Below are 22,079 nucleotides of genomic sequence, written 5' to 3'. Positions count from 1 at the left end.
AATGTTTCATCCTCCTTTTGTGATATTCTAAAGATATCATCTCCTCTTGAATCATTTACCTTGAAATACTCTTTGTATTTATCTAGAAACAAAGTTTGCATTTCATCCCAGGTATCTATTGCATTGGCTCCTATACCCATGAACCATCATAAAGCTGATTTTTTTAGTATTGTTGGAAATAACTTGAGCTTATGGGTATCAGTGTTATAGTCAAAGCTATGATAGAGTATGTCAAACTCAAACAAGAAAGTATCAAGATCTTCAGTTACAAGGCCATAGAACTTTGGAAGAGTAGCTGTAGGTATAATTTTGAGATTAGCATTGGTTATGAGGCTTGGGAGAGGAAATGGAAAAGTAGGTTGTGTCATTACTAGAGGTATTTAATCATGGGATTGCTACTGAAAGGAAAATTTGGTACTGGATTATTAAAAATAGGTGGATTTGGAGCAGAGTTACTAAGAAAACTGGCCAAAATATCAGCAAAAGGTTGAAGACCACTAGTGTCCAAGGGTGGTTCTCTAGAGGAAGATTTTGTAGGGAAAATAGGCTGTGCATCCTTAAAAGAAAATTCAACTTCTTTTTCAATTTCTTTGTTCAAATTAACAAACTCCTATGGAAGAAATATGCCATATTCATCTCATCATTTTCCTCTTTGATGCATGTAATTGAAATCTTCACACTTGTGAAGAAACTTTTAGGACTACAAAGCTCTAAAAAAAAACTTAACTAGAAAAAAAAGACTATGATCCAAAAATGTTCCTAGCTTGACACCATTCCCAACAATGGCACCAAAAATGATAGTCCACCTCACAATATGTGTGTGATAACCATGCTCAAGGCCTTACTTAGGAATAATATATTCAATCTAAGGATTATTCTCCCTACCATGAGGTGCACTTAATTTCTCAATCCAAGGACATATACTTGAAATGGTTAGCATAGTATGTGCACTAGGTTTCTTAAAGAGTCATTACACTTATACTGCAGGAAAGTGAAATGCAAGGAAAGAACCTACACTAATACTACAGGAAACTAACACATTTAACTCTTCACTGAAATGAATGCTAGAAATGCAATTAAATGCTAACCTATATTCTAACTTAGACCATTCACTATAACTGTTCTCACATATGTTGTAGGAACACTCACAAAGTATGATGTTGTAGGAGGAAACTTACAACTTCTACTTGAAATATTGTAAATGATGGAAGTAAATCTACACTACTCTAGTCTAATTCACCTCCCAAGTGGGCCCCCTTGGTCATCTTTTGCTAATCTACTAACATAGAATGTAAACCAATAATTATATCATTATATTTCAAAATTCCTTACATGAGAACAATACATAAAACTATAAAAACAATTCGCTACAAGAGCCAATAGTTTCTTTTCATAAACTTTCTTCCAACCTCCTAAAACTATCAATCCAATCCCTATAAATAAAGGATCAATACTTGTTCTAAAATAGCAAAGAAAACAAACCGATTACAAATTTGCCAGAGAAAAAGAAGGAAACATAACAGTTCGTAGTACAAACAATAAAATCTGACTAACCAAGTCAACACAATAGTAAATGTAGAGGAAATATGGCAACTTTTCATCCCTGCATTCATGAAATAATGGCCCCTCCTTTGTAGCAGTCGTGTCTCCTGATACCATTATGGTTCTTCCATTGTGAGTGAACTTTAATGTTCCTCCTTGAATGTTGTCGACCATCTCTAGCTTCTTCCCTACCAAGTTAGTTATGATGCAAGAATATTTGCAAACAAGCATAATCAAATTAAATCCAAATATTAGAACACACATTCTGATGGTTATATGAAATACTGCATTATATGTATAATATTGGAAAAATATGACATACTATCTACCCATAGGTCAATGGTTCTATCTGGACTAATCATAGGTTTAGCTAAACATAAGTTCACAAATGTCTTGGCAATGTTGAAACAAAGTATTTTAAAATTATCGTAAAATAGAGGCAATAATTAGCCTCATCACAGCTCAACACCAATTATTGTAGTGTATGCACAACTATAGACCAAAATAGATCACCTGATATCAAAACCATTTTTAACCAACAAAAAAGGAGATGAAAAAGGTTTATGGAAATGTTGATTTCAGTAGCATTATTAGCCTTAAAATGAAATCACACCCAAAAATAGAAGAAAAGATTTATTTTCCTTTTTGTATGTGATTGCATTTAGAAGATGGAAGTTGGATATATATATATATATATATATGGAACAACATATGTATGTAAGGCTAGGGTCCCATGGAAGGGGGCTTCCTATAAAATAGAGCAGAAGCCACTTGCTACTTTTTAGGGAATATTTTAAAGCTAGTGGTCCCATGATTTATGTTGCTCAAAATTTTAGCTCTAAAATTTAAGGAATGTATGCATTAAAAATAAACTAAAAATTTTAATTCCCTCTAAAACTACATTTTAATTTAAAATCTAAAATTTAGATTATTGACAAGTGGAAAGAAGCATTCCTAAGCTGGTGGGGCTATCCTAAGCTGGTGGGGCTATTTCTAGCCCCACCCCTTTTTCACTTGCTTCCTAAAAATTAAGGGCTTCTTCATTTTAGGAGAAGATTCTAAATAATCCCATAACAAATTTATATTTTTCTCATGAGACCACCCACTTCTTTAAAAATAGAGCTTAAGCCCCTCTCATGGGACTGCACCCTAAGTCTACCTCTCTAATGAATCGTATCCAGGGAAATCATTTGTAACACTTCTTGAATACAATGCCTAAATATAATTCATTTAAGGTTCTAGATCAGTTTAGCCTTTAAATTTTCCACCATTTGCAAGATTTTCTTAGGGCTATAGGTTTTTTTCTTGCTTGGACTCCTCTATGACATCTACTAGGTTTTACTTTGAGATGATACACTTGGCCCTGCAACAATGTGATTTTTTTAGTGTGATTTCAATAAAATATATATTCCTCTTCAATCTATTATTTATGCTACTACCATATATCCATGCTTCTTTGGTTTGGCTCTTTGCTTTTTTAGTAATACTTATGTGTGCAAAGAGAAATCAGTGTTTAACTTCCATCAAATTAAACTATTACTATTTGTCATCATCATCCATTAATTGACACTAGTGGCACTCCTAATGGGAACAAAAAAGTCCAACCTTATCCAATATTCTTGCCCTTGTGAAACCAAGGTGTCTACAGGCATTAATTGGAAAAAGAGTTTGACATGAACTCAAAAAGAATAAAATTTCCTTACCCTCTTGGCATTTTTCTCAATAGCTTCCTTTGCAACTCTGGATTTAGCTTGTTCAACAAGTAATCATGCTCATAGAATTCAATAGTCTTGTTTGCAGTATCTTCAGAAAATGCTTGAGACCTACACAATGCCAATGTTTACATTTTAGATCTACCAGTCTCAATAATATCACAATAGGAATATCAATATGATAGGCCTAAGAACTAGTCCTAATGGTGAATAGCAACAACTTCATATTTATTTCTCATCTTGGCTACTGGGCTAACAATACAATAGTTGTGTGCAAAACTTTACACTAAATATAGCCAATTTCTAAATTTAGGGTTCAATAGAGTAGATTATCTTTGATCCAATTGAGCCTTGAGTCTAACATTGAATGAACAACAAACCATATGCTAAACAATTAATGTATACTAACATGAGTAAATTTTGTTACCTACTAAATCCATACCAACTCCACCATGATTATTAACTATGGTAGACATAATCTTGTTGAATAATGCAGGCTATTTTAGGTTATGACAATTGAACCACTCACCTCATTCCTCTCTCATTTAGTTGTAACTTCCCAATCTCTTCTAAGCTATAAGGTTGTATAATAAACATACATGTATAATGTCTATGCATGCCAAAACCAACAAATCTGCTACAAGATAAAGTAAGCAAAATTCTTTGGCATTTATATTTAACCTTCAAAGTTGGAGGATTCTCCAATGGATTCCCATGTTAAGAAAAGAGTTGGGCAGAGCCTACACACAAAACTTGAAAAATGGAGGTCATGCCTTGCATCAAGAAACACTTGCTCCTCTTGTCCATCCACAAACAAAACCACTTTCCCTTCATCTACATTGTGGGTGACATTTAGATGCGGCATAGGAAAACTAGGCCATTGTAATGTGTTAGATATCCATCGTTACTTTGCATCATAAATGCCATGTCCCTATGTGCAACCCCAAAAATCTGCATCACAGAGACTACTATGCTATTTTTCCTAGTATACATCTCTACTTCATTACATCTTCACTCCCACACATGTAATCATAACCTCGCATTCATAGCCATAATTCAACAAAAACTTATTGCAATTAGCACCATAGATTTCTATTCCCATAATGTTGCCAGTTGTTTTCTTGAATGAAGAAAACTAAAATCTCAATTTCCAAATGTTCATTTTAATTATTCTTGATGTAGTCTATGCAAAGTCAATATTAATAATTTGGTATGCCAAGATCCTATTTTTCTATGTGATTCTTAGAGTTGGGAGAAGTGTGTTTTCTTGCATGGGGAACATAAAAAAAGCCTCTCAAACATCTTGCAACTAATAATTCAACAATTAATTGTATGCTAGCAAAATAAAAAATATTATGGACCTTAAAAATATACAACTTCACCATAGGAACAAACTGATGTATAACATATATTGAGAAAAGCTAAAATCTGATTAGTTGTTTGAAAGTGGATTAATCACGATTTAAGAGTAGCCCCTCCATAATAGTTCTCTACCTATGGCAGGAACTAAAAATTTATGTAAGAGTCAACTAAAATTTTGTCATTGAAAATCTCAAATTTATGTTTTGTACTAATTGTATACACGTATACTATGTTCAAATTTGTAATTATTTTCTATGAAAGTTGTGTTGTAGCATTTTAGGATTATATATTTTTATTTTTCTATATTTTCAATTTTGATTTATGTATAAATTTGTATCTTAGTTTCTATCAGAATTGATGATTTTTTTTGTAAAATATATATTATTTTTAAAAATAATTAAAGACTATTAAAACTAAAAATGAAGAATTAAAAGACAATATTGAAATCATTCTAAGAAAACAAAGAAAAGTGAAAAAAAAGTTAGAAAAGGAAAATAATTCATATAAGACTGAAATAGCAAAATTGAATAAACAAAACGATTATTTAATACCATATAATAAACGTCTCAAGTTAAAGTCTTTTGTTTGTGATGTCTTATGTGACATAGAAAATTTGTATTAATATTGTAATTTTCCCTAGGCAATTATTGCAATCACTTCTATTTAAATAGTGATTAATCTTTTTTATTTCAACCAATCATATGTAAGTATTTTTACTTTAGATTTAGACCTTTATGTTTTATAATGTATTATTGATAGACTTTTAATTTACAAAATCCATTAAACTATTTTACTTCAATTTAATTGGCAAATACATTTGGGGCAGATTTCAAGGAAGCATATCCCTATTGTCAGGCAATATTTTTGGAAGCATGAATATATGAAAATTTGATAGAGATCAAGTATATTTTAAAAGATTTTGAATTTAAATAAAATAAATCATTATGCTAAGATTCTAACATTATATTTATATTCTAAATTAGAAATCAATTTTAATGATAATTAAATATATTTTAAATTAGACAAAATAAAACACAATTTCAATAGCTTACTACCATTAAATTTATATTATAAATTAATAATTATTTTTTATGATAAATATTTTTATATTAAAAAAATTAAATATGAAATAATTTTTAAAAATAAAATGATAATTTTTTTAAAATAAAAAATTGAATATTAATTTTTTTTATATCTAAGATACTTTTACAAATATTAAAATTTCAATTCAATTATATTAAATATATAATTACTAACAAATAAATTGGTTCTTTTGTAATTAATACTTATTTTATAATGATTAACTATTAAATTTAATATACTATTCTATCTAATTAAGCCAAATCTTGTAACTGGAACTTATTTAACTTCTATGCACCCAAAACCCATAATGGGCAGCTTTTGGTCTGGGAGGAGGCAACAAAAATAGTTTTTTTCATGAGGTAGGAGAACATTTTATGTATGGGAGACTTTAATACCCCCTGTATCCTTCATACAAGTTGGGTGGGTTGGAAGACTTCTCTGAGAGTATGCATGACTTATTGGGTTTTCTAGGGAGAAATGATTTGATTAATTTTGATCTTCAAGGAACCCTATACACCTAGTTGAATAACAAATTAGAGAACAATCTAATTCAAGTTAAGCTTGATCGCATTCTCATCTTAGCGGGATGGGACATTCTCCTGCACACCTCCTAAAAGGCCTACCCAAGGACCATCTCTGATCACTCCATGTTGTGTTTCTCATGGAAGAAGAACTAGGTAAACATACAAAGACCCTTTAGGTATGAGATAATGTGGCACTCTCACCTGGAGTTTAGAGAACATGTTGCCCAATGGTGGAGCATACCGGTCCAAGGATCTGCTATGATCCACATGGCTAGGAAACTTGAAAGAATTCACAAAGAGGTTTGAGGATGTAGCAAGGCATCGATTTGCAACATCTTCAAGGATAAGATGTTAATTGAAAAGAAATTAGAATCCCTCCAAGCCAGTCTGGCAAGTGGAGAGATCATCACAATTAAGAAAAGGAATACAAGACTAAGTGGCAAGTATTATTAGAATGGAAGGAAATATTCTGGAAGCAACGGTCTAGAGTTCAATGGTTGAAGGAGGGCAATAGGAACACTACCTTCTTCCATAGATCAACATCAAAAAGAAACACTATCAATCTATTGGTAGATAACAATGGGTAGGAAATATTATAGGAGGATGAGATAGAGGATTGGGCTTCTAAATACTTTCAAGAGATCTACAACCCCCACCAAGTCAAATTAGTATTAACACTCAAGAGGATATATTAAGGGTTATGCACCAAGTGGTGAATGATTAGATGAACAATGATTTGACTACCAAAGTTACAGAGGAGGAAGTGAGGAAATTTGTTTTCAGTATGAACCAGTTCAAAGTACCAAGCCCAAATGGATTTCCTCCTACTTTCTTTCAGGAATCTTGGGATATTGTCAAGTATGATGTTACACATGCTACGGGTGATTTTGTGAGAACAAGCAAGCTACTTAAGGAGCTCGCCTAAAATTTCATAGTGTTAATACCTAAGACAGAAGGACTAAGATGTCTTGAGAAATTTAGACCCATAAGCCTTTGCAACACAATTTATAAGATGCTCTCTAAGGTCATGATGAACCATATCAAGCCCCTGCTCGATAAATTTATAGGTCCATACCAAAATGGGTTTGTCCTTGACAGACAAATTTTGGATGCGATCATCACCACCCATGAGGTGTTACATTCTATGGAAAGCTGTGGGAACCCAAATATGGCTCTATAACTTGAATTTCCAAAGCATATGATAAAAGATGAGGGAATCTTTATTTGAGATTCTGATCAAATTAGGATTCAAGGAGAAGTTTATTAGTATTATCTAGGCTATTGTTAATATTGTTTAGTTCTTGGTCCTGGTGAATGGGGCCTCAAGTAATTATTTTGCCTCCTCTAAAGGGATTAGGTAAGGGGACCCCCTCTCTTCTTACTTATTCATCTTTTTAGCAGAGGTGATGGGAAGAAACTTAAAAGCCCTTGTTGGAAATGGCATGATAAAAGGCACCAAATCTGCCACAACTAGCCTCTGCAGGTGATCCAACAATTTGTTGATGACACCTTCCTATTTGGCTATTCTTCTGTTCATGAAGCTAGATCTTGGAAGACCCTTCTTAACCAGTATAAGAGGGTTTTGAGACAATGCATAAACTATCAAAAAAGAAAAGTGTATTTCTTTAATATAGACAAGGAACTAAGGAGGAAAGTTATTAGAATTATGGAATGCCAAGAGGCCTGCTTACTAGATACATATCTTGGTCTCCTTCTCATAGTGAAAGAAGTAACCTCGCAATATTAGAATGAGCTGGTGGAACACTTACAAAGGAAGCTTGCAAGTTGGAAAGGGAAAATTCTAAGCAACACGGGGAAACTTCAACTTCTTGCGACCTCATTAAAATGCATCCTTGTATATTTCCTTTCACTCTTTAAACTCTTCGGAAGATATTAAAGAGATTACTGAAAAAATTCAAAGAAAATTCCTATGGTTCGGAATAGAGGAAAAGCACAAAATGAGTTTAGTCAGCTAGAAGAAAGTTTTCCAACCTAAGTCAATGGGGGAGTGAACATTAGAAGAATTGGGCATTTGAATAATGCCCTCTTGGCTAAAATTGGTTGGAAATTATTATGCTCTTGGAGTATTTGGTGTAGTATTATTAGGGCTAAGTATCTTAGGGGTGAAGTGTTGCAACAACATCTTTGGACTATGACACTCCCCTGGGATCAAAATTTTGGAACAATATTGTGAAAGCACGCAAAATGCTGAAGAAGGGAGCTCATTGGGTGGTGAGGAGTGGGAATAAAGTTTATTTCTAGGAAAATCACTAGCTACATGATGGCCCTCTCATGAATACCAAGTTCCAATCCCTAAGAAAGTCATGTACCAGGCTCCATGGTACTCTGGTTTGCAACTATATTGACCTTGAGTACAAATGGAAAAAACTCTACAATTAGGACAATCTGTGAACGAGGTTTCTTAAAGAACTTTAGGAGATGTTACAAAATTATCATATCCCCTCAGTCCCATTGGAAGATTCTTTGATATGGAAACTTAGTCCCTCTAGAGATTTCACAATGAAATTTGCTTATGCTTGTTATTTCAAGGGTGGTGAAGCCCCAAAGCAATGGAGGAAAGTTTGGCACTCCTAAATCCAACTACAGATAAATTTCTTTTGGTGGATGACTCTACACGGGGCCATCCTCACCATTGATAATCTGCAAAAAAGAGGATTCCAGCTAGGTAAATGCCATGTGTTATGTTATAATGTAGTGGAATCCATATAACATCTCCTCATACATTGTCCCTTTTCTAAGGAGGTTTGAAGAGAGGTTATCTCCTTGTGGGAGAGTTAGTGGTGCTTCAATGAGAAAATTCATTAGTTTGTTTGTTGGGATGGTCCCTCTAATCACCCATACCTCAATTTTTTTTGGAGAGTCATCCCCCCTTATGTGGTGTGGCAAATATGTAAGGAATAGAACAATCACATTTTTAGGGACAAGGTTGCTTCTATCGAGGTGGTGACACAACAAGTGATCGGGATATTGAAAGAATGTAGTGAGATCTCAGAGTAGAAACCCCCTTCAAACCCCCTAAGAGACCAAGACATGAGATGGGCTAATTCTTGGGACCTAGGTCTAAAGGTGACAAGATTTGACAACTCTAAAGCCAATGCTAGACACAAAATGGTTTGGCACCCGCTTTGAAGATTGGTTGAAAATTAACTTTGATGTATTGGCCATTGCAGGGAGGATGACAACTAGAGGTGTTATTCAGGATAATACTAGAAAGGTGATGGTTTCATATGATGGGAAATGTGGGGCAGGGGACAAACAATGAAGCAAAAGCCTTGGACATATTATGGGGAATGAGGATAGCGCGAGTTAGAATTATTAATAAACTGGTCATTGAGGGAGATTTGATGTTGATTATTAACGTTGTTAAGGACAGAGATGGTAGGTATAACTAGAAGATAAAAGTGGCAATTGAGGAAATCTGCAACCTATTGGATGGGCTACTTGAAGTCCATGTGAAGCACATATATCGGGAAGGCAACGGTGTTGTGGATGACCTGGCCAAAGTGGGTCATAATGTCAAAGGAATAAAGGAATAGGATGATGTCAGCCAACCCCACCATCCACACAAATGATGGTGGAAAGAGAACATGTTCTAGTGCAATATAATGAAGTACAACAAATGGTGTATTGATGTGAATCCCGGTGAGTAAGAGAACCCAAGAGTGAAAAATCATAAAGTCAATATTTGGAAGGATTTGGTGTATATGTTAATTTGGGGATCCATCATCGTGAGAATTTATTAGTATGGTGAGAGGACAATCCATGTGGATTTAGTCATAACAAAAAATCTAACAAAGATAGGAGTTGTATACAATAACAATAGAAATTCCCTTATCCTTCAATCAATACATAGCTGGCAATAGTTAACTTCGATGGGAAAGGTACAACTCACACATATTCAAGCTACATAGGGATTGGAAAATGTGAAGCCTTGTGATTTTATGATGAAAATTGATTACTTTTTCAGATTCATTGTTATCATCATACCTTTAAATGGCCCTTGCTTCCAATTCTACAACAAGGGGATGTAAGAGAACATTGAGGATTTAGTGATTGAACTTTGGTGAAGACATGGGTGCCAATGATCACATTGAAGTGGACAAGATTGAAGACTGCATCAGGAAGAGTGAGGCGGCATGGGTTTATCTTCGTGGCTCCTATGGATTGATGTCATTCATGAAGGGCATTGAAGAGTATGATGAAAATGTTTCCCTATAGTTCATCAATACCTAGAATAATATGAAGGTGAACAATATGAAAAAAAAATTGTTCTAAGGAGGAGCCTGTTTGCATGAGGGGTGGCTTTTCTAGGTAGGACCTACCCAAACCCTGGGACATTGTCTGTTATGCCATCATGTGCTATATAACTCTTGAAGATTGACATCAGGTGTTGTATTATTACCATTTTTCTATTCTAAACCATTTTAGGAACTAGGACCTGATTTCCTTCCCACACCTCACTTTGCATTCAATGGAGGATAGCGTGTTTAAGGTTAGGAGAAAGAGAGAAGAAGGTAGATCCTTTTATATCCTACACTAGCCCTTCATGTTCAAACTTTACAAATTTTAGCTTGCCCTCAACCTATCTCTTCTAGTTAACCCTATTGCCACTGTAACTCCCCACGTCTCTATGGACCCTAGCCTTGTTTGGCCTCGAAGAAGGTGGACATAAGCCCCTAGATAATAGGAAAAACATAAGCATTATTGACACTGATATAAATATTAGGTAGAGTAATAAAACTGTGAGGATGTCGAGTAAAAGGCTTAAAATGAAAAAATTTAAGACACCCCCCAGTAAGAGATGAGCTCGAAGTCCACGAAAAGTGAAAGGAGGTCCACCAAAAGAAAGAGGAAGATCATGCAACCTGGTCTGGGGGGAAAAGGAGGTTCCTAACCTGTCTCACATTTTGAATACCTTGGAAGCTAAACCATCCCTGTGTAAAAGTTTGGGGGAATATATTGCTTCCCCAAGAAAGGATGCAACTAAGAATGGGGGGAAGAAGGGGTGTCATAGCCATGGGTAGGATTAGAGAAAAATCTAGTTGGATAGATTGGAGCATTCAATGCATGACTTGTTCGATAACTAGGAAGCATTGTGCCAAAAGGTTCAAACCCTAGTGGAGTTCTCCACTAAAGTCATGCACTTGGTGGCCACCACTCTTTATTTTCCGCAGGTAAGCAAGGACAAGAAGGATGAGGGAAAAGAGAGTGAGATCACTGCTCCCTCTACAACTTCTTGGCTTGCGATTGACTCAAGACTCTATTGAAGAAACCTGTCAAGGAGGAGGCTGAGAAACCGACCATAGAAAAACCTAATGAAAAGAAGGGGTAGGACCTGGACGAGAAGGAGGGGAGTTAGCCCCTGTGCTTTCTTTTTCTTTATTTTGTTTAATGTTATGTTTAACTATGAACTTTGTGCCCTTGGTGGCATTTTTAGTTATTATGGAAAATCGTATTAGTAGCAACTTCTCTAATATTGGTTGTTGGACCATTTTTTGTCATAGTATTAATGTTAAGGGTAGTAAAGTGGATACTAGTGTTTTGAAAGTTAATACTATTGGGCTAGAAATTAAGATGTTTTTGACGTTTTGTATGACTAGAAAAGGGATTGGTTAGATAGGGAGGGGTAACTTCTGGCTGGTCTCAAGCCTGCAGTTTGCTATATCAAAAACTATTATAGCTTACGACAAATACAAGTCACAAGGTGATACTTGTTCATTAATCAATCAATTAGTTTTTGTGAGATGAAATTTATGAAGAATGTAAAGATGAAGACAATAAGATTTGATAGTTGTAATGAGAGTCAATTTTATTTTTTGAAAAGAATGTTGGTTTCAAGGTCATTAGAAAAGAACAACATTGAGAAAATATAGGCAAAACATCAAAGGGCCCTATTGAGTCATCCAAAAGCCAAAATATGGAGACTTGGTAATGATTTAAGGGGGAGTGTTGGAATGGTCAAAAAATTGTTATATTAAAAATGTATTGGAATCGAGTGAAAAACACTAATATATGAAAGGATGCATGAAAATGCATTGTAGATAAAGGTGTAGATAGCATGAGGGGTGTTCATTATGACTATTTCTTTCAAATTTGCAACATTCTTATCCCATGAACCTTCATCTTATTATAATCTATGAATTTTAGAGTAATGTGTTTCTTTATTACCGTAATATTGTTATAACCCTAAACTGAGCAAAATATCAAGATCTATGTATTATCCTCTTTTGAGCACCTAAAGTGAAGTGAACTGATATAAACATTAGTCAACTATTCTTAAAATCCAAGTGGTATTTTAAATAGAAATAATATATTATTTTTCTACATGAATAACACTATTTAACATATATAACTCTGTCAACATGACCTTGCACCCTTCAAAATCAATATAACCTTGCACTGAAGGATGCAGATATGCAAATACTAGCTCGGCTTGGTTAATTGTAGAAACAATTTTCCATTGATTCCTATTTTGAAAGAAAAGAAAAGAGGAAACCAGATCACCCACAAAAATCAAAGCCCAAAAATATTGTTTTATTTGCTGTTAACTTCAGCCAAATAGGTAACTAATAACCCAAATATGTCGTTTTCTCAAATTCCCAAGGTTTACCCCTTCCCATTGTTTGTGCTCGAGGTTGTAAGGCACAATTGTCCACGTCTGCTTTATCCACTTTGAAAGTAGGCACAGGATAAACATGACCCTGTCCTGACAGTACACCACGTCCCCATTTCAAAATTTTAACTATATATATACCAAGATGACATGTCCCGCTTTCAAAATGTTCAATTAATTTCTGATAAGATATTAACATTCATCAGCAATGGAGTATAAAATGAGTTTACAGATAAATGTCCCTCAGAAGGTCTCGTTATCTGGCTTTACGGGCGCCAAGCTTTTTAAAGGTCTCGGGTTCGGATCACCTTGCAGAAATGCGTTTCGCAAATTGAATGTTTCTTTAAAGGCCGATTCGGGTGTGGCGGCAGAATCTTTTACTTCCCAACGGCAAAAGAGGCCGCAGAACAAGGACGGCGAATTTTATATAGGTGTGCCCTTAGCTTGATTGCCATTGTCTGTTTTGACTGGTAAAACACTGAAATTAAAGCTTAGGACCTACTAATTCAGAAAAAAAATTCTGATAATTTACGACCTTATTTTAAACTTAAAAATAATTACCATGATTTTCTAGAGTTCGTGAGTTTGTGGGCATTGATGAGAGTTTTACAGCTTCTTTAGAATAGAAGGGCTGTATGGAAGTTCTATCGGTTGTTATGGACCGTTTCATAATCAATATTCAAAGGATTATGTGTTTGATTTCAGGAAAATACTTCGCTGAGTGTGGGGTATTTTCCCTAATTTATATTTATTTTGGTATTGATACAGTAAAATGTTGCGCATGATTTGCAGACACGAGGTGCATAGACTGCGGTGCGTGCTACTGGATGGCTCAGGTACGATATTTTTCATAATTATCATTGTCAATGTGTCAAGTAATTTTCTTTCTAATAATTCAATGTAAGTGGGTTAACGGTGATGAATTCTTTGGACAGAGCACCTTTAAAAGGATTGATGAACAAGGTGCAGTGTATGATCAGCCTAGCTGTGCAGAACAAAGACTTGAGGCTCTCCAGGTACGGTCAATGAAAATAAGAAGAGTTCCATAATTCTGGCTTTTGTATTTTTTGTGCAGTTTAAGTAGTGACATTGACAGTGGCCACTCTTTGGCATGTGGGAATAGATCTGTTTGCAGGGTGATTTTAGATGCTGAATCCCAAAAATTTAGAAAGCAACCAAATATTTTACCATTATTACATCAATTTCCGACAGTTAACACAAAAGTATACTTAACTGCAACAGATTATTTTGTTTGCTGTCAATGCATTTGAACCCATTATTGTTTCTGGTGTTATACAGACCAACTAGGGTATTTTGGCTTCTGCAATGCATGGTGATATGAATTGAGAAATTACTTAATGCAAGAAAATTTGGTTTTGCATTTGTTTACACTTGCCCCTTTGAGCTTTTTAAGAAACGGGCTTTATCTTCGTCTCCAGAATGCTTGAGATAATGTGACGACTAGAATGTTTGAGCTATAGTGATGATCAGAATGCACTAATGTATAAGGCTTCACGATTTTTTATGCTTGCGTAGTATTCTTGAGATACGAATACAAATGAACTTCTTTTGCAGGCCATGATATCTTGTCCTACAGCATCTATACATACAAAGACTCCTGCTGCTGATATTTTACAAGCTCAAATGTCATTCCCTCTTCCAATTAACGAGCAGACCCTTCCTGTAAGAACTCGTTTCAGTCTCCCTTTGTTTTCCTTATTGTCTTCATTCTAAATATGTTTTACACATTACTTTGTCTGCCTTGCGGGGTTCCCGTATAATTGAGTTTCATATTTAAAATAAATTAAAAAGATCTGCTAAAGGTACGATACAAGCCTTTGGTTCAAGCTCAGTGTGCATTCCATGTTGATTTCTGTAGGTTCACCTGTTTTCAATGTGGACAGGGTGTTTATCATTGTGGATATCATTCCATTGAATCAAATGGTGCAACACCATACCTGATTATCCATCCAAAGGGAAACATTCTTGTTGGCAGGTAACTACTCTGTACTTCGTAATCCTGGAACTGGAAGGGATCCTTTGATGTTTCTTTGTATTTAAGGTGGGGGAAAAATTTATGAAGTTTCTCTCAAACTAATAGCAGCTATCAATTGAAGGATCTATGTCTATGTGGAATACAATTTATATTTCTTTTGAGTATTTTGATTAAAAAAACACACTCTATATGTTGTCTAGATTGGCATTTTAAATTTCCCTAAATGCAAGATCTCTCTGTTACTCACTGGAGTTTAGACTAATATATTATGGCAATAATTTTGCAGCCCTAGATATTCAGAATGCCTTGCATATTATATAGAACATCTTGGAGGGGCTCGCTACATGTTTCTGAATCACAAGTAAGTCTTGAACTGCGGAGGTATTTGTCCCTGTTACCAATTTTTCGTGTTGAAATTCCAGTTCTGGAGCCCATTGTGATTCTTATTTGGTATTTCTTTTGGCATAGTGACGGTGCAGCAGATCATGCTAGATGGGCAAAACGTCTCCGGTGTGATCGTATTATGCACATTTATGAGGTGATATATCATATCTCAACTTTTTGGCTGTTGTGAGGACTATATTATCTTACAACTGCTGTTATTTACTCAGCAGTGCGTTTATCCTTGCCCACTGAATTTGAAATGAGATCAAGATTTCACAAAAGCCTTAAGGCTAAAGCTGAATAAATGGGTAAAAAGAAAGAAAGAAATGCCAGACAAGAACTCCATCAATAAAGCAAAGCAATGAAATGAGAGGGGTTTACCCTAAGGAAAAAATTATCAACATATGGTAATAGAGAACGTAATTAAGAGGTAACTAAGCTAGGGTTTGGTTCAAGAAGATGGGGTTCAGTGAGTCCCAAAAAAAGATACCAAAATGTCATTTTTGTAATTGAAATAAATTTAATATAAAATGTTAAATAAAGGATCAAGCCCTAGTGTTCTTAGAATGTAAGCTAAGCTATCTTTTCCGTTTTCTTTTTTATCTGCAAAGCACAAGAGATATAGGGATTTTCTTTTTCATTCTGCTAAAATTTTCCCTTCTACCAGGAACAATTGTTGAACATATACATGCAGATTCCATATATTTGAAGTTCCGAGTTCACACAACTGTTATGGTATAAAAAGCTACTTGCACACATCCATATAAACATGAGTATGATAGCAGCTGATTGGTGCTGCTTATATAATAGTTTCCACACAGATTTCGAGATCTGTTGCACTACTTCAGTCCCTTACATGGACATTTGGGTTCTAACTTTGGAATCGAAGCTTGAGAACCATAATGCCCCCTTGGTCCTTGTAGCTTTCAGTAGGTAGTAAAGAAATCAGCCTCCTAGCCCCTCCCCTGAATATATATTCATCAATTAGCGAATGAAAAACCTGAAATCTATACCAAATCCAAATTCAAGATGTAGTTTTAACATGGCTTGCACGAGCTATTAGTACCATATTTTCCTCAAAGGAAATTGTACATTTTGTTACAGTTGCTCATACTAGAAAATATGAATGGACTGAAAATGAAGTGATATTCACAGAATTGTGACATGTAGATAGAGGGAGTGAACTTCTAGCAGTATTATCACTTGTGGTCAAATCTCTACAATTAGCGGTAAAATGGATGAAAGCATAGCAGTGTTGTAGTTGATGTCTCCACCATTAACCATCTTTCTTGTTCTTGTATGTGCATATAAATTAAAGAACACAAAGTTCTTTACAAGCTTACTAATATCCTATTTCAGTCACCTTTGACAAGAGCTTTCCTTAAATGCTCCGGAAATACCCCAGCTAAATTGCTGCTCAAGTGGCATGCCAGAAATCTGGTCCTCAGAAAACTCCAATTTGCACTTTGTTAACTTTACTATTGGCGCTTCTATGAATAAGAGAGTCATATTATACTTTCAAACTACAAGGACGACAAAAATGTTTATTTCTGAGAAGCTAATGATTCTAGCACCATTAGCACCATTTACTTGTAAGCACCCATCAAATATCGAATTCTGATTCCCAGTGAAGTTTACCACAAGCTGAATTTTTTCTTGTCCCATAGAAACGGCTTTCTGATTTTTGAAATTAACAGACATTTTGGGATTGGAACTATTGTCAAAAAGATGCGTGCACTCTTTGAAATTATCTGCCAATCCATCATACATTGTGATTTGTTGATTGTGAATCTACGAGAGACTTCTATGGTAGCAGATATTTCAAGATTTGGAAGATTTCTTCAATTTTCAGAAATAATTTTATGTCTGTAAAGTAGACATGACTGTTTATGTGGCAGGTAGGCATGTCTACAGCTGATGTTGAGTTGATGTTAGAAGGGCAAGGTCCATGGAGTATTTTTTCAGACTTCGACGTAATTTTCACACCGGGACATTCAAAGGTGAGGGACCAGCATATGAAAACCCGGGGAAGCCTACGTGTAGAATGGATTAGCCTATTTTGTGCTCACACATAACATTATAACAATATAAGCTATTACATGTAGAAATGAAGATTAATCAAAACTTCCCCAAGTCAATCAATCTGAATTCATGTGAGACTAAGCGTATCTCTTTTGTGTTTGTCTTCAGGGCTCTGTTTCACTGTTTTATAAGCCACTGAAAGCATTATTCACTGGTGATCTTCTGATAGTTTCAACTGACAGAAAATTGGACGTTTCAGAGGAGTATAGCATTCTTGCAGGTGTGAAAAAACATCAGCTTATTTATAATTCTAACATAGACAAAAAGTGCATGTTTAGGAAAAATCACTTATTTTACTTTTCACCTCAATTCCTTCTACTGAGGTTATAACTTTGTGCAGCCAAACGGCATCTCGATTGCATCCAACATCTTCTAGACTTGGACTTTCTATGGATTTTACCAGGTTTGCATTCACTTGATTTGATCTCTTATTCAGAAAGTATGTCATAATCTAGCAGTGCAATTTTGGTGGCAGATTGCTGGAGCGGGTAATATTAATTCAATTAATGATGTTATGCACTTTCTGTCGACAGGACATGGCAAGAGAATTGAATTCAAGGATTCAAAACAAAAAAAATATTCTCTAGAAAAACTTCTTGCAAGAGAGAATGCTACCCATCAAGTAGTCTAGTAACCTTGTCTCTCAGATTTCTTCAGCTTGCCGAGCAAATTTTCCATACAATTGGTAAAGCTGTACAGTAATAAGACGATCCAGCTGACGAATTTCTGATATTAGGTCAAGATTTGTACACCAAGTTGTAAATATCAATGCTAAGTCATTTAGAATATGCACACAATTAACAAGTTTCTGGATCAAAACTTTTATCGACAAATATGGTCTGTCACAATGTAGTACTATTCGTTACTCTGATTACTTACAATATAATGTACTTGTACAGTACCATCCCATCCCATCCCATCGAGCGATGTCATGAATGATATCTGTCCGTTAATTCCCTTATGCTTTGCTAATGGATTTGGTATTCGTATCACCACATAATCACCACATTAACAATGCAGTATAACGCATATACTATTTGATTATGAATGACACATTTTCTTCTCTCTCCAGTTGGCTTTATCCGGGGCTTTCGAGATAGGAGGGTGGGTCAACTCTTGGACGTTAAGTTGCACATTCCACTTACACTACGGATTGCATCAAATAAGACACAAAATGACTGTAAAGCAAGCATAAAAAACCACCCAAGCTCTTCACTAGTGTAAGGATTGCCCCTAAAATCAATGTCACATCAGCACTCCATAAAATGCGGAAAATTCAACAAAAGTTGAGGTCCTTTGAATATTGACTAATCAACATTAATTCTCAATTATCATTAAATTTAAAGAAATACATTTACCAGATACCAAAATACCAAGATAGTTAGACAAGACGACCAAGCTGAAGTAAGCTCAAAAACCTACTCAAGAAACATAAGGGCGAGAATATTGTAGGAGTGTTTTACCACACTACCACAAAGTTGTTAAGCTTCCCCATAATCTTCCCTGACATAAAAGATACCCAGCCCGACATTGAGGAAGTCTAACCCAATAATACCAAGAGAGATAGTGGAATTGAGTGGTTAAAAGAAATCATGCCCATCTCATAAAGAAACTTAAGGAACATTCTTTCATTTTCCTAAGGTACATTGATAATTATAATAATCATCATATTTCACAATGAAGTGCAAGGAACATCCAATCATAAGGAAATCTAAATGCCTCATTTCAAGAAAGAGAATTAAATCAATACAATCATTTCAATGTGTTAACTTCAATGCTTGCACAAAAATAAATAAATGCATGCATTAAATATCATCCATTATAGAATTGATCATATTCAAGAACTAAACTTACTTCCAATGCACTATTTACTTATGGGAATTTCCATGTCTTATTCCAATTAAATACCCATTTCCCTTGGAGAAAAATTGTCATAATGCACCAACTTTTGACATGTAATAATTTCAGAAAGGAACAATCACAATGAATTATTGCATAGGAATACACCATTTTTTTAGAAAAGAGGACATCACTATACACTATTACATAGGCAAGATAAATGTATAAGTAATGTTCAAGGCCATATGCATTTTGTCCTCCCAAGAAAGGCTATACATAAGATCACAGTATAAGTACAAGGAGACAAAATATAAAATGCCTCATATGAATGATCAAGATGGTGAGAATTTATTTCAATGGGAAACAAATGTTCAACATTATCTATGTCATTATTTAAGCACACAATTCATATTTCATTAGCCAAGGCTACTAATGATGAAGTTGACTCAATTAATCAATAGTCATGAGCAACACTATTCTAGAAGCAACATTATTACAAGTTACATTAAATGATCATCACCATAGAAAAAACAATGCATTTTGCACCTGATGCAAGTAAGAGGCAAACACTCAAAGGATATGCTAATATCCCTTCCTAGATACCAACACAAGACTAGGGCAGAGGTGAAATGGTCTTACACACAACCAACTTCATCCTCTCAAACTCACCCTATCTTCTAAGTAGTCTAACACCTTCCCCAAAGCACAAATCTACCCATACACCTCACTTCACATGCATCCTCTAGGATCTTAAACTTCCATGCACCTTAATACATCATTTCCTACTATTCCACCAAGATTCTTGACCAATCGATGGATCTAGGGCTTCTTACTACACCAAACCCACAAGTTACACTAGGAGGCCTAAAAGGGGCTCAATCCTAGTAGCCTTGTTTTACCAAAATTAACTCTAAACTCTCCAAACTTAACAAACAACCTTCCAAAAAAATTGCAGAATCTAATATTACATGAAAAACCATATCTAAATCCCCAAGATGGTTTTTGGGTATCCACTCTAAAGCCCTTCTCTCTCGAGCCCTAGTTTCTAGGATTTATTACTTGAAAATGATGTTTAGCCTTGTAGGCTCACAACCTCGATTCCAAAGGTGGATTTTCTTTCTCCGCTAACATCAACATCACAACTTACCTTCCTTCCACCAAAGCTCCAACCTCCAAGACTCATAAAATGATCACTGTGCTATGTTTTTCAGACCATCATCACGTTAAAGCCAAAGATAGCAATCCCAACATGTGGCTATTGTGTATCAATTTGATAAAGAACACCAAGAGCATCACCATGAATTTATTCTATGAATCAATACATTTCTTTACACCGAATACCAGGAGTTTCCACTATGTATAATGAGATAAATACAATATTTACACACAAACCCTTATCACAATCTAGGGTAACCAACAGGTAAGGAAACATCTAAAACCAACCACTACTTTATCAAATTCAAACAAAAAATAATCATTCTCTTCATTTAAGAACAAGATAAAAACTTTCTAAGAATGGCTTAGTCACTTACTATCACCCTGTAGTTAAATAAGGAAAGACACTTGCTAACTGTACATAAATTCACTCCCAAAAGCTATATATTATCATTCCAAACCCGTACATCTCACATTAACCTCTTCTAGGTGGAAGATAAAAAATATAATTATCCTTATCTATGACCTTACAATTTCACCTATTCATGTTTGATCCAAACAGGGCTTTGACTGTAGGACTTTCAGATTTTTGCAACAAGAGTTGCAAAAAAAAAAAGTTGCATGACAACTTTTTTTGCAATTTTTGCAATTTTACAATTTTTACATGATCTGAACACAAAAACCTCACAATTCCTACCAAACAACATTAAAACATGTAAAATGTTTATGGAACTTGAAAATTTGATTTTTGGTCAACTCCCAATGTTTGACCAATCGTTGACCACCCTTTAACTGTGCTTCTAACCTTATTATAATATGAAATCAACTTGCCTATATGCATAATAAGAAACCTAAACTATCTTGTGTCATCTTTGACACTTATTGACCTTCAGTGTTCTCCTCCTTGGTGTTTGACCACCTTATTTAGGACCTAGGGCCCTTGCACCATACTCCCCTCATTTGAGAAACTCAAGTCCCTTGAGTTGCCAAGTGCTGAGGAGTTGCGCCATGGTTGATAATGTCTTCCTCAGTCATCGATGTTGCGTCCACTTTAGGTAGGCCCTACCATTTCACTAAATATTCGTTGTATGTCTTGTTCCTAGTCTTTTTTACTGTCTTGGTATCTAAGATGCACTCCAACTTTAATGGTTTGTTTGGTGGAAGATCCTTTATCCATTCTACCTCAACATCTGCCTTGCTACTGTTACAAGAATCCATGTTGGTGTTGTCCCCTTTGTATAATTTCAAGTCTACAACATTGAAAATAGATCATATGCCAATCCCTTGTGGTAGTTCTAATTCATAAGCATTGTTCCCATATTTATGTAAAATTGTGTAGGGACTTATCTTTTTCATCTGTAGTTTGCTTCCTAGTCCTTTAGGTAACCTATCCTTGTTTAAGAAAGCTATCACTAGGTCACCAACCTTAAAATGAATCTCCTTCTTCTGATCTTCCTTGTCCTTGTATTTAGTTACTAATTTCTCCAAATGATTCTTGACTTGATCATGTACTATCTTCATTAATTCAACAAGTGTCTCCACTGTGGCACTTCTAAACTTCATGTCTTGCAAATCTCTTAGTTCCAAGGGTCCTCTTGGATGGAAACCAAATACTGCTTCAAAAGGTGTTTTTCCAGTTGATCTATTAACTAGATCATTATCATTATATGCAAATTCAGCTTGATTGAGTTACCTGATCCCAAACCAAACCATGTTGTTTGGAGAGATACCTAAGTAGATTTACCAAGGACCTATTCACCACCTCG

General features: G+C 35.0%; 1 protein-coding gene across 2 annotated transcripts; it reads left to right on the top strand.

Moving 5' to 3' along the window:
* The first annotated feature begins 12,909 nt into the window (after positions 1-12,909).
* On the top strand, positions 12,910-18,233 carry LOC149553469 (uncharacterized). Of its 2 annotated transcripts, none has more exons than XM_089789904.1 (11): positions 12,910-13,288; positions 13,650-13,693; positions 13,793-13,873; positions 14,433-14,540; positions 14,762-14,853; positions 15,140-15,214; positions 15,322-15,391; positions 17,136-17,237; positions 17,428-17,539; positions 17,660-17,722; positions 17,853-18,233. In XM_089789904.1, exons 1-11 carry the CDS (start codon positions 13,066-13,068, stop codon positions 17,948-17,950), a joined length of 1,068 nt encoding a protein of 355 aa, XP_089646030.1. In that variant the 5' UTR covers positions 12,910-13,065; the 3' UTR covers positions 17,951-18,233. The 2 variants fall into 2 exon arrangements, with proteins under 2 accessions (XP_089646030.1, XP_089646031.1); XM_089789905.1 differs by having other exon boundaries at positions 13,152-13,288; positions 13,626-13,693; positions 17,853-18,152.
* The last annotated feature ends 3,846 nt before the right edge of the window (positions 18,234-22,079 follow it).

This window comes from Cupressus sempervirens, chromosome 6, assembly GCF_028749045.1.
Source record: "Cupressus sempervirens isolate cs-2001-9-10 chromosome 6, ASM2874904v1, whole genome shotgun sequence".
Classification (NCBI taxonomy): Eukaryota; Viridiplantae; Streptophyta; class Pinopsida; order Cupressales; family Cupressaceae; genus Cupressus; species Cupressus sempervirens.
This window is presented reverse-complemented; position numbering and strand designations above follow the sequence as displayed.

Bases quoted from the DNA above. Each gene is read 5' to 3' on its own strand.
- LOC149553469 (XM_089789904.1), top strand. From the start codon at position 13,066: ATGGAGTATAAAATGAGTTTACAGATAAATGTCCCTCAGAAGGTCTCG. The intron at 13,694-13,792 runs GTACGATATTTT...TTCTTTGGACAG, and splicing joins CGTGCTACTGGATGGCTCAG to AGCACCTTTAAAAGGATTGA. The intron at 15,215-15,321 runs GTAAGTCTTGAA...CTTTTGGCATAG, and splicing joins TACATGTTTCTGAATCACAA to TGACGGTGCAGCAGATCATG.